General features: G+C 31.2%; 2 protein-coding genes across 2 annotated transcripts; both read left to right on the forward strand.

Annotated features, from left to right (window-relative positions):
- The first annotated feature begins 1,233 nt into the window (after window positions 1-1,233).
- Window positions 1,234-6,313, forward strand: LOC105649733 (subtilase family protein). The gene is made up of 9 exons (XM_012236474.4): window positions 1,234-1,384; window positions 1,473-1,668; window positions 1,868-2,059; window positions 2,361-2,472; window positions 3,748-4,309; window positions 4,436-4,530; window positions 4,887-5,244; window positions 5,323-5,536; window positions 5,621-6,313. Exons 1-9 carry the CDS (start codon window positions 1,310-1,312, stop codon window positions 6,163-6,165), a joined length of 2,349 nt encoding a protein of 782 aa, XP_012091864.1. The 5' UTR covers window positions 1,234-1,309; the 3' UTR covers window positions 6,166-6,313.
- Window positions 6,314-9,916: 3,603 nt separating this feature from the next.
- Window positions 9,917-10,581, forward strand: LOC105649734 (protein S40-1). The gene has a single exon (XM_012236475.4). It carries the CDS (start codon window positions 9,992-9,994, stop codon window positions 10,382-10,384), a length of 393 nt encoding a protein of 130 aa, XP_012091865.1. The 5' UTR covers window positions 9,917-9,991; the 3' UTR covers window positions 10,385-10,581.
- The last annotated feature ends 1,183 nt before the right edge of the window (window positions 10,582-11,764 follow it).

Here is an 11,764-nt window from a genome sequence, read left to right on the forward strand (position 1 = left end):
CTATTTTGAGATCTGATTAATAGTAACGGTAATATTATATATGTACATTAAAAAGTATATAACAGAAAAATGTAAAGATTAATGTCGGTTTAGGAAGAGAAATATGATTATAATTTAAAATAAATAAAAATTTATATATAGTCTCTTATTAAAAATTGCGAAAATCATATAAAAGGTTCATTAATTAAATGATTTTGACTGAGTCATGCCATCACACTTGAGAACAATATTTTATATATTTATTTTCCAAGGAAGTTTTTTTTTTTTTTTGTTTTTTTTTTAATTCATAGAGAAGCAATAGGTGAAGTATCATATATAAAAGACTAGATAAAAAAACTTTTATGATAGAAAAAATTCTAATATACAACTCTCATTTATATAACGCTAATAGAAGGAAGTCAATAAGTCAAATTTTGAAATTGAAAAAGAAAAATTCAAAAGAAACGCAACCTCGAAAAATAAGGCGAGGTGCCCAACATATCCGTTTCCTTTTTTTAGGTACAAAGTGAAAGAGCAAAGGAAACGCAAAGATGATTTTTAATTCAATAGTCACTCTCATGCAGGAAGTCATTAATTCTTTTACGACATAAAATATGGGCAAGCTTAAACCTAAATCAAGATTCTGTTTCAAAAAATAGAGTAAAAAAAGCTTCAAAAATCCACGTTTAGAAATAGATGTTTGATTCGTTGATTTTGGTGCATACTTACCTGTTGATTTTCTGGTCCTTAACCACCATTATGATTGAACCTACTTAATATAACTTAAAATATTAAAATGAAAAAAAATTAAGAAAATGAAGAGATTTTTTGGTTTTGATTTCCTTTCTTGATCAGATACGATTATTGATAGACTGAATATAAAAGGAAGATTTATTTTCCTTTGTTATTATGTCGATAATGGAGGGAGAGAATATTCTTTTTCTCGTTACGGATTAAATAAGTTACCAAACATCTTTAGTCCAAAATTTTTAGCAGCTAACTTGCAGATAGCTATCATTTAAACATAAAAGGAAATCTAACTTTGTATACTTAATTTGAAAATTTTTCAAAAAAAAGAAATCAAATCTCTAGTGACACCATATCTGATTTTTTTTTTTTTTTTCCAACAGAGATTTTCAGCAAAAATTAGCAAGAAAAGGTGGAAATTTAACTAATTTATAACATATTGGACAAAATTGATTGATTAGCAACGTGACTCTTCTTCTGTTCCTACGACAGTGATTCAACGGACTTACCATATATATATATATATAGCCCATTATCTCAAATAGAGTTCTACTGTTCAAACGCCATCCCTAACCGACCTACCATGAACAATCAAATTTCTCCTTTCTTTCTTCTTCTTCTTCTTCTTCCTCTCTGGGCTTCATGTGCAGATAGAAAGGTAAGTTTTTTATTTTCCATTTTCATGTTTTTGATGATTCCCTTTTATACAATAATAGTAAACATCATAATTGATTAAAAATTCACAGGTTTATATAGTTCACTTTGGGGAACAACACAATGGATATAAAACATTGCATGAAATAGAAGAAACCCATGTATCATCTTTATCCTCAATTAAAGAAACTGAAGAAGAAGCAAGAAACTCCCTTCTCTACAGCTACAAGCATGGCATCAATGGCTTAGCAGCATTGCTAACTCCTGAGGAAGCCTCCAAGTTGTCTGGTAATTAATTGCAATCTATTTTTCTTCTTTTTCTTATTTAAATTGTTTTATATATTCTCTTCTCCATAAAATAGTTCTCCGGTTATTGCAGAAATGGATGGAGTATGGTAATTAATTGCAATCTATTTTTCTTCTTTTTCTTATTTAAATTTGTTTTATATATTCTCTTCTCCATAAAATAGTTCTTCGGTTATTGCAGAAATGGACGGAGTAGTATCAGTATATGCAAGCAACCCAACAAAATACTCACTGCAAACTACAAGGTCATGGGAATTTGTAGGGTTGGATGAAGGAGAAGAACCCAAATGGAATCATCATTTCAAAACAGAAAGGGAATTGCCATTAAAGGCTGGATATGGCAAAGGAGTGATTGTCGGAGTCTTGGACAGTGGTAAAAGAAAAATACTCTTCATGTGATTACTCTATTTTCTTCTTTTGTAGTTTTGTTAGTAATTATTTGTCTTATTTTGTGTTTTAGTTATTATTTTATGTCTTTAGCAGTATCAGTTACTATGTCACACTGACATTGTATTAGACCCTATTTATATAATATAATTAGGATATAAAAATAAATTATTCAATCTATAATATACATAAATACAAGATAAGTGATTGATAAGTTGAGAGAGAGAAATCTAATTGCATGTGATGAGAGTTAATTTTTAGAATTTCTTATACTGGTTGATCATCAGGTGTGTGGCCAGAATCAAAGAGTTTTAGTGATGAAGGTATGGGAACAATTCCAAAATTATGGAAAGGAATCTGCCAAACTGGACCTGGCTTTAACTCATCCCATTGTAACAAGTGAGTATTCCATTAACAATTTTATATTTTCAGAAAAATTAAATTCCTGATTATGAATACATGGATTTCATTTCTATTTTTGCACATACATAGAAAAATAGTGTTAAAAATTATGACATTTCAAAAGTGTTCTATGTATATACACATTAATTTCGATAAGATTAAAAACACAAATTTCATTTCTTAATTTCTAAAAAGCATTTTGTCGGAATCGCAAGTTCGAGTGGATTAGACCTCTGATTGTACTAAAAAAATTGAAGATATATTATATGATTGGCTATTGAAAAAGCTAATGGAGGGAGCCCTACTAAAATGAAACTCAAGTGATTCGATGGAAACTTTGGGGACCATTAGATGGTAGTTTATCCAATAAAACATGGTCTTGGGTTTGAATGATGGGCACTTTAGTATAGTCTAAAGTAGATGATATCATTTTCAACTGGTAGGATATTCACCACTTGCACTTATAACATCATTTGACAGAAACCCTAATTTATTTTTCCTAAAGTTATGGAATCTTTCATACCTACCATGAAAATTAATTCCATGCAAAAGGAAAAAAGAAAATATATAAGCATATATCATAATATTTAATTTATGTAGAAAAGGCACCTTTTCTGTAAATTACTGTTACTTAGTAAAATTGCCTTGGGTTCCTTTTTTTTTTTTTTTTTTTTGAGAATCCAAGAAGGCATCGCCATTGACAGCCTGGAAATGGCGCTGTACTCTTGCCCTAGAATATACATTAGATTTAGTGAAAGATTGATCTTACATAGTTTGTCCATTTCAATCAAACAAAGAAAGAAAGTCCTCTGCCCTGTCTTTCTGTTTTTTTTTTTTTTTTTTTTTGTCTTCTTTCCATTGCCATCTTGTGAAGTCTTCTCTTCTTATCCTTCTCGTTTTCCCTACTCTATTTTTTTTAGCTTTTGACCTTCAGTATCCTTCTGTCTGTTCTGATAGTTAACCCCACCATTCCTCTAGGGCTTCACAGTCAAATTATGTTGTTTCTCTTTTTCTCTTTTACTAATTAATAATAATAACTAGACTATCACTGTATCACATATATTCAAATAAAGTTCTTTAGATGGCAACTTAAAAGAATTCCTCATAATTACTAATTAACTCGTAATAATTATTTAATATTCGCATAATTATGCAACAATTACTTCTTTTTTTTAAGGCAGAGAAACCCATTTAAGAGTAGAAATCGCAAATTTAATGAGATTTGACTCCTTTATAGAAGTTGTTATTTACTAATCATGAACATTTGTGCAGGAAAATAATTGGAGCTAGATACTATGTTAAGGGTTTTGAAACCTACTATGGTAGACTAAATGCCACGGAGGATTTCCGGTCACCTCGTGACGTGGATGGCCACGGCACTCACACAGCCTCCACAGTTGCTGGTCGTGTAGTCCATAATGCTTCAGCTTACGGTGGCTTTGCTGCTGGAACAGCTTCCGGCGGAGCACCATTAGCCCACCTGGCCATATATAAAGCATGCTGGGCAATTCCTAATCAAGAAAAAGCAAATGGTAACACATGTTTTGAAGAAGATATGCTAGCAGCGATAGACGACGCCATAGCCGATGGAGTCCATGTACTGAGCGTTTCTATTGGCACCACTGAGCCCATAACTTACGACCAAGATGGCCTTGCCATTGGTGCGTTTAGGGCTATTAAAAAGAATATTGTGATGGCTTGTGCTGCTGGTAATTCAGGTCCTGCTCCTAGTACTTTGTCAAACCCAGCTCCTTGGATTATTACAGTTGGTGCTAGCACTCTGGATCGTGCTTTTCTTGGTCCTCTTGTGCTTGGAAATGGCATTAAAATTATGGTAAGAATTCCAATTAATTAAATATCTTAGTTGGGCCTGTTTGTGGACTGGGCCTGAATTGAAAAAATGCATTGGCCCATTTTTTGTTTTTGGTTCATTTATATGTTGTTTTATTTTTGAGTGCAGGGGCAAACTGTCACTCCAGGCAAGTTGGACAAAGCACACCCATTAGTATATGCTGGAGATGTTGCTGCTCATGGAGTCCTCCGAAATCAAACCAAGTAAACCTTTCTTTTTTTCCTAAAAAAAATTTATTTATATTTCAGTGGTCGGTGGCCTTTTTGGAATATGTTAGGATGCTAGTTACAAAACAAGGTAGGGGCCTTGTCTTGGATCCCACATTAGACGTATGAAATTTCAATGTGGGGTTTGTATGAATTTGGGCTCTCTAAACTCAACGACTAGCTTTTGAGGTATGGTTCTCCGGGTCATCACAGAATAGTAAGTTACTTCACTTATAACCTGAAGGTTACTCGAAAAGGCCTCCCTGTAAAAATATGTACTCTGCAATGCTTGTTTTATTAATATTTTTGAAGTACCAATAACTAAACGTAATTTATTTAATATTATGATGTAGCCAGTGTCTTCCCAATTCTCTCTCCCCGAAAAAGGTGAAAGGGAAGATTGTTTTGTGCATAAGAGGTGCTGGAACAAGAATTGAGAAAGGCATGGAAGTGAGAAGGGCGGGAGGTGCTGGTTTTATCTTAGGAAATAGTAAAGCCTATGGCAATGATATTCCAGCAGATGCTCATGTTCTTCCTGCAACTGCACTTGGTTATAATGATGCTCTTAAAGTTCTCAAGTACATTAGGTCTACCAAGAATCCAACCGCTATCATCGAAAAGGCTCATACACTATTACGTCATACTCCAGCACCTTCTATGGCTTCATTCACTAGCAGAGGTCCAAATACAGTTGATCCTAATATTCTCAAGGTACATTCATTCTCTTTCAATTCTTTCAAAATCCGTAATACGAGTAATAAAAACCTGTTTCTCTTTCTTGATTTTTAGCCTGACATCACCGCACCAGGAGTAAATATATTAGCAGCATGGAGTGGAGGGTCATCTCCTACAAAACTGTCAAGTGATCATCGAATTGTTGAGTATAATATTGAATCAGGAACTTCCATGGCTACTCCTCATGTTGCTGCTACAGCTGCACTTCTCAAAGCCATACACCCTACTTGGAGCTCTGCTGCTATAAGATCTGCCATAATGACCACAGGTATTAAAAATCCTGTGCATATCTTTACCTGAATGTACAGTTTTGTACTTGAGTAACACTTTCTTTTTTCTGTTGAATGCATAGCCTGGACGAAGAACAACGAAGGTAATCCAATAACTGATTCATTTGGAAAAATTGCCGATCCATTTCAATTAGGGTCAGGTCACTTCCGGCCCGCAAAAGCAGCAGACCCTGGTCTAGTATACGATGCATCATTTAAAGACTATGTTCAATACCTTTGCGGGTATGATCATGATGGAACGCACAAAAAAAGATTTGGGTGTCCAAAAAAACCAGAACCAACCTATAATCTCAATTATCCATCAATAGCAGTTTCCAAAATTAAAGAAACTGCTGTAATTATTAAGAGAAGTGTAACGAATGTTGGTGATGAGAATAGCATCTATTTCTTCACTGCCAAACCACCTTTCGGATTCTCCATTGAAGCCTCACCAAGTGTTTTGTACTTCGATCGCATTGACCAGAAGAAAAGCTTCAACATAACAGTTAGAGCAAGAAATTTTGGCATGGCCAAGAAGATTTACAAAGATGATTATGCCTTTGGCTGGTATACTTGGACAGATAATTACCATTATGTTAGAAGCCCCATTGCAGTGTCTGTAGGATAGATTTGTTTATTTTTATTTTGTTCTAGTGTTAATATAGGAGCATATAGAATGATAATTATTAAGATTGTCTCATTGAATTCTGATGATTTTATTGTTTTTGTTCATAGATTGAGGGATTTTGGTTGAATAAAAATTAACGAATTATATATATCCGATGCATAAGCTCATCTATATATCAAGCTAATCTTATAATTTAATTTAATTTGATTTTAGATTTCAATTGTGGGCTTAATTTTCCCTTTCCGGTCTGCATACTTTTGAAATTTTCAGGGTTCTCATCTATATATCAAGCTAATCTTATAATTTAATTTAATTTGATTTTAGATTTCAATTGTGGGCTTAATTTTCCCTTTCCGGTCTGCATACTTTTGAAATTTTCAGGGTTCAGCTTAACTCGCCTAATTAGATCATATAAAAGTACATTATTGCTCTGAATATGGAAATAAACCAATCATTTTATTCTATGTTAATATTTATATATATTCAACTTATAAAATTACATATCTTAAACACTTCAATTTATAAATTTTTTTTGAACATTTCAATTTAATTTTCATTGTAAGGTGCCACAATTTTTTTTATTTTTTATAAAATATAATTATGCATTTAACCCCATTTAATAATTGGTTGTCATTCCAATATATATCCAGCTAAACACCAAAACTTTAATTTTTTTTTTTAAAAAAAAAGAAGAAAAAGTTAAATAACAAAGATTAAAATCATCCCAATAAATCAGAAAATTGAAATTATAGTTCGAATTCCTCAACTATATATGAATTTAGAATTTTTTTTTAAAAAAAAAGAAAATTGACCAAGCAATAATAAAAACTGTTCAACCACGTTGGTTTTAGATTAGATTGAAATCATTATCAATTTATCACGATTCGTATAATAAAAAATAAAATTTCAACAAAGAAAAAATTGGGAAAAAGTAAGTTTATGAATGTTTGAGTGAAGTCATTATCTTGAAAAAGAGAACAGGTACGTCAAGTACCCATCTGAATCAAAAAAGCTTCATACGATTTTGGTTAAACAAATCTTTTTCTCTGGTTTCGTCTATTTTGACAGGCCTGATAGGTCCCTTCTTTTAGAAAATTATCCACACAACATACCAAACCCTTTCCAACCTTACGTCTTTCTTTTAAACTAAATCCCATCCACATCATATTCTTTCTCATCCCCAAATTTTATCCAAGTGAAATTTGAAGAGAAAAAGAAAATTTATTGAAAAACGAAAAGAATGTAATAACAAGTTTTTGTAATCATTTCAAATATTTTAACAAAAAAAATATATATATATACTCAATTTCCCTTGTATAAAAAGACTGTTTTAATAGCGCTAAATGTAACCTTCAGATCACAAGCGACGTAAGACGTAACTCATTTATACGTGCGAGAAACATATAGCTTAGCTTAATTTTTCAAAATTATCATATTTGATTAAAATTTCCCATTATTTCGAAAATAGAAATCTCACAAGTTTTCATGGTTGAAATTTTTTAAAATTAAATTTCAGCCCATTGAATAATAAAAAGTCATCCTTATCCATGAAAATTTGTTTTAATTTTATCTTACAATAATATTGAAATTTTGTTGGCTTCTCAAATATCAACATTCCAATGTAAAGATTAGAGACGTATCTTCACGCTCACCAAATAATTAACAAACCCCCATAGGAAAAAACAAAAACAAAAGAAAAAAAAAAAAAAATGCCACTGTAATATAATGACTTGCACGAAAACTACAGTTGCTGCGTGGCACCTAAATCCAGAATAATTCAGACTTCCTGTGGCCTACGTGGCAATATCTGACGTCATCTAACACGTGTTGGTCGTATTCGAAATCATTCTATGTTTCGGATTGGATTAGGTGGGCCTCCTCTCCACCTCCCTCGGGAGTAATTTTTATCATATATATCTATAAGTGGGTCCCTTTCATCACGCTCTGACCCGGAGCATGAGCCGCCGGATCCGGCCGCCGTAGCTGGTGGTCGATCATTTTGTGGCTTTACACCCACGCATTTTAACCTCAACCCCCCAATCATTGGAGTATATTACAGCTTTCAATGGCTTCGTTGCTACTGCAAACAAAACGGCTCAGCTCAATTACCGACTCCTCGGCTTGGCTCAACTTCAAAAGCTCTACCTTTTTCCTTTTCTTTAGTAAAATTGTAATTTCTTTTGTTTAATTATTCGAACTAAAATTAGTTCATTGGATAGTGTAATAATGTAAAAAATAGTGTTGAAATGGATTACTAGTCTCCCAATTGAGTTACTAAAGCAACCAATTTAATTTAAAATTATTATTAAATTATTTCACTCGTAGCAAAATTAAATTTTATCTCATGAAATTTTTAAAGCACACTAATATATATATATATATATATATATAGACACGGTATGATGACATTATTACCCATTCCCTTCATAATATTAGCACCATATACAATAGGTCAAGGATGATCCCAGTCTATGCTAGATGTTTGAAGCGAATTTCTCAAGTCTAAATCAAATTAGCAATGACGAGATACAAACTAATTAATTACTTCCTTTTATCTTCACATTAGATAAGTAGAATTTTCGCTTCATTTTATTAATTAGATATTAATTCTTAAGTTCAAACTATAAAATAAAATGGAACGAAAGGAGAATTACTATATAGTCTTTTGAATTTAGTGAAATTAACTATTCAATCATTGTCTTTCAAAAAGTAATGCATTTTTTAATTGAAAACCATCCAACAGTTTGAAATAATTAATTTTATGGAACACTATGGATTCACAAGTGTAACGTAACTAATTTTTCTTTGAGCTTATATTCATTTTCTACTGCCAAATTCCAATACACATAGGATAAATACAATGGTTTTTATCTTCAATGGACAATCAAAATAATACCATCCTTCCTTTCTTTTTTTTTTTTTTTTTTTAAGTATGGGAGGGAATCAAAACCTAAATATATTATTAGTTCGTTTATATAGTTACCATTAAACTATACCTTAATATGATTTCTTTTTATTTTTTTTTAACTTCCCCCAATATATCAATTAGTAATATATATAATATATTCCGCAATTATATGTGTTTCCACGTTTCAATTCATAATTAAATAAAATCTCCTAATAATGGCAAATTTAGATTTTGATACTCCGATTTTGGAGATAAAATTATATAAAATCTAAAATTATTTATATAATATCAAAAAATTTAAAAAAAATCTTAAATTTCGATATGTGAAATGGAATTGCAAGTATAATTTCTCTTTCAACCAGAAAGTTTTAAGTTCGAACTTAGATATAAAGTCTTTTAAAATATTCATGAGGAAGCATTTTACCTTTTTTTTAGGTTTGTCCATCACGAATCCAGATTAGTCAGCTATATAGTGGATGGTTAAAAAAAATTGTATTTTTTTTTCCTAAAAAGAGTAAAAATGATTAAAGTATTTGCAAAAACCCAATTAATTAAGAGTAAAAGCCATAAGGCCCAAGCAAAAGAGAGATGGTTTTTAGTCAGCCGACGGATAATTATTATTTACACACACAAGTCACAAAAACCATATAAAAAAATAAATAAAAAATAAAAAATAAAAACACAGATGCCCTTCTAGAGAGAGAAAGACAATAACTTGTAGAGAGAGAAAGCTGGGACCGCACTCAACTCCTATAGAGTGACGCCATCTATCAACACAAACAATCGAAAGTGTACTCACTACGATTTTTAGATTCTTCTCTTTCCCCTATAAATTCACCCCCTCCATTTCTCTTTTCTTTCCTTATTATTACTACTGTTCCATCCTCTGTCTCCTCTGCCTTCCATTTTCTCATTTCTATGGCCGCCGAGGAATTCCAAGAATCCGACGTCATTTTCTCCGACCACGACCACGACGACAGCTACTTCTTCCGTTGCAAAGATTTAGATCACGACAACTCGCGCGTGATTTGTAATAATAGTAATAGGAGAGGAAAGAAAAAGAACCAGCAGAAATCCAGCTCCGTTCCGGTGAATATTCCCAGCAATGTGTTTCGGTTTTCTGATGCTGGTGATTTTGACGAGGAATATGATGGGGACGAATTGATTCCGCCGCATGTTATACTTGGGAGGAGAATTGAAGGGAAAATGGCTTTCTCTGTTTGTACTGGAAATGGAAGGACATTGAAGGGAAGGGATTTGAGTCGAGTTAGGAATTCAGTTCTTAGATTGACTGGGTTTTTAGAAACATGATAGTCATAATGAGGTACTGTAAATCAAATTAAGAATCAAGAAGAGAATTGGGGGAAAAAAGGAAAGAATTTGATTTTCCTTTCTCTAGATTTCATTTTTTTTTTTTTTTAAAGTTTGGTGAGATTGTTGATTAGTTAATTATAGCATTCATTGTAACAAAAACAAATGAAAATGGAGAATTGTTCATTGGGTTTTAATTTTTATTAACTATAAAGACATAATTAATGAGTTCTTAAACTCATTCTTTGGAAATTAGTTGTTTGTGATTTATGAATTAATGCAGGAGCTTATAGCTTGGTAGATGTGGATTAATATCTGATGCATACGACATAAAAGAGTCTTCTTGCAACAATGTGCTGGAAATTTGTCTTCTCTTTGGACATGAACAACTGGTTTCTTGATTTTCAGAGACACAGAAAGATGGGTGAGATCGATGGTTTGAACTATAGGTCAGAAATAATGGTTTCTTCCATTACTTATATCTGTAAAAATAAAGGCGAAACATATATGTATACGTTTGGATAATTTTAGATTTAAAATCTAAATTCATTTTAAATATATTTTTGTATTTAGAAAGATTGAAAATTACATATTTTTTGGGTTGTACGTTTGTTTTAATGTTCGTATATATTCAAATAAAATATTTTCGATAATAAAGATTTTAGAATTTAGATTTGAAATCTTGATAAATATATTACGATTAATTAATGACTTATTAATTTAATTAATCGAGTTCATGTTTGATAATGAAAAAAAAAATTAAGAACTAGGCTAACATATTCATTTATTCTTAAAAATAATATAAGTATATATATTTAATGAGTCTCAGTTTGAATTTAATTTTGCTTTTCAATAATAGTAAATTCTTACATATTCAAATTTGTATATATATTTCTAAACCTTCCAACCAACATATGTTCAAATACTTTTCCTTTTTTTTTTTTTTTTTAATCTTTTTCCTATTGAATGTTCTCTCTTAATATCTTACTATTCTGACTTTCAAATTGGTAAAAATTAAGATAAGGATTAGATATTAAAATAGTATATTAATAGTAGGTTAAAAGTATTATCAATTAATTTTATTAGTCTTCTCGCATAGAAAGTGAAAGGTCTTTAGTTCGATTTCTTCTAGTACATTGGACTTTCTTTTATAAAAAAGTTCAATTTTTTGTTTGATATATATATATATATATATATGAGATGATTGACTTTTTAGGTTCTTCTTATAAGGAAACAAGCATGTGCTTTAATCATATTATGTTGGTTGAAATAGGATTAACACAATTGAATTTTGTTAACAGAAGCCAAACTTAAATTTTTAATTAATATTTAAATGCCAAATGGAAAGTTGAAGCATAGAGTTTGTTTCTTGATACGAAT

Source organism: Jatropha curcas, chromosome 11, assembly GCF_041381405.1.
Source record: "Jatropha curcas cultivar XTBG-Jc1 chromosome 11, XTBG_Jcur_1.0, whole genome shotgun sequence".
Lineage (NCBI taxonomy): Eukaryota > Viridiplantae > Streptophyta > Magnoliopsida > Malpighiales > Euphorbiaceae > Jatropha > Jatropha curcas.

Coding starts and splice junctions, on each gene's coding strand:
- LOC105649734 (XM_012236475.4), top strand. CDS start 9,992: ATGGCCGCCGAGGAATTCCAAGAATCCGACGTCATTTTCTCCGACCAC.
- LOC105649733 (XM_012236474.4), top strand. CDS start 1,310: ATGAACAATCAAATTTCTCCTTTCTTTCTTCTTCTTCTTCTTCTTCCT. Junction 1,669..1,867: donor GGAAGCCTCCAAGTTGTCTG/GTAATTAATTGC, acceptor CGGTTATTGCAG/AAATGGACGGAGTAGTATCA. Junction 5,245..5,322: donor TTGATCCTAATATTCTCAAG/GTACATTCATTC, acceptor CTTGATTTTTAG/CCTGACATCACCGCACCAGG.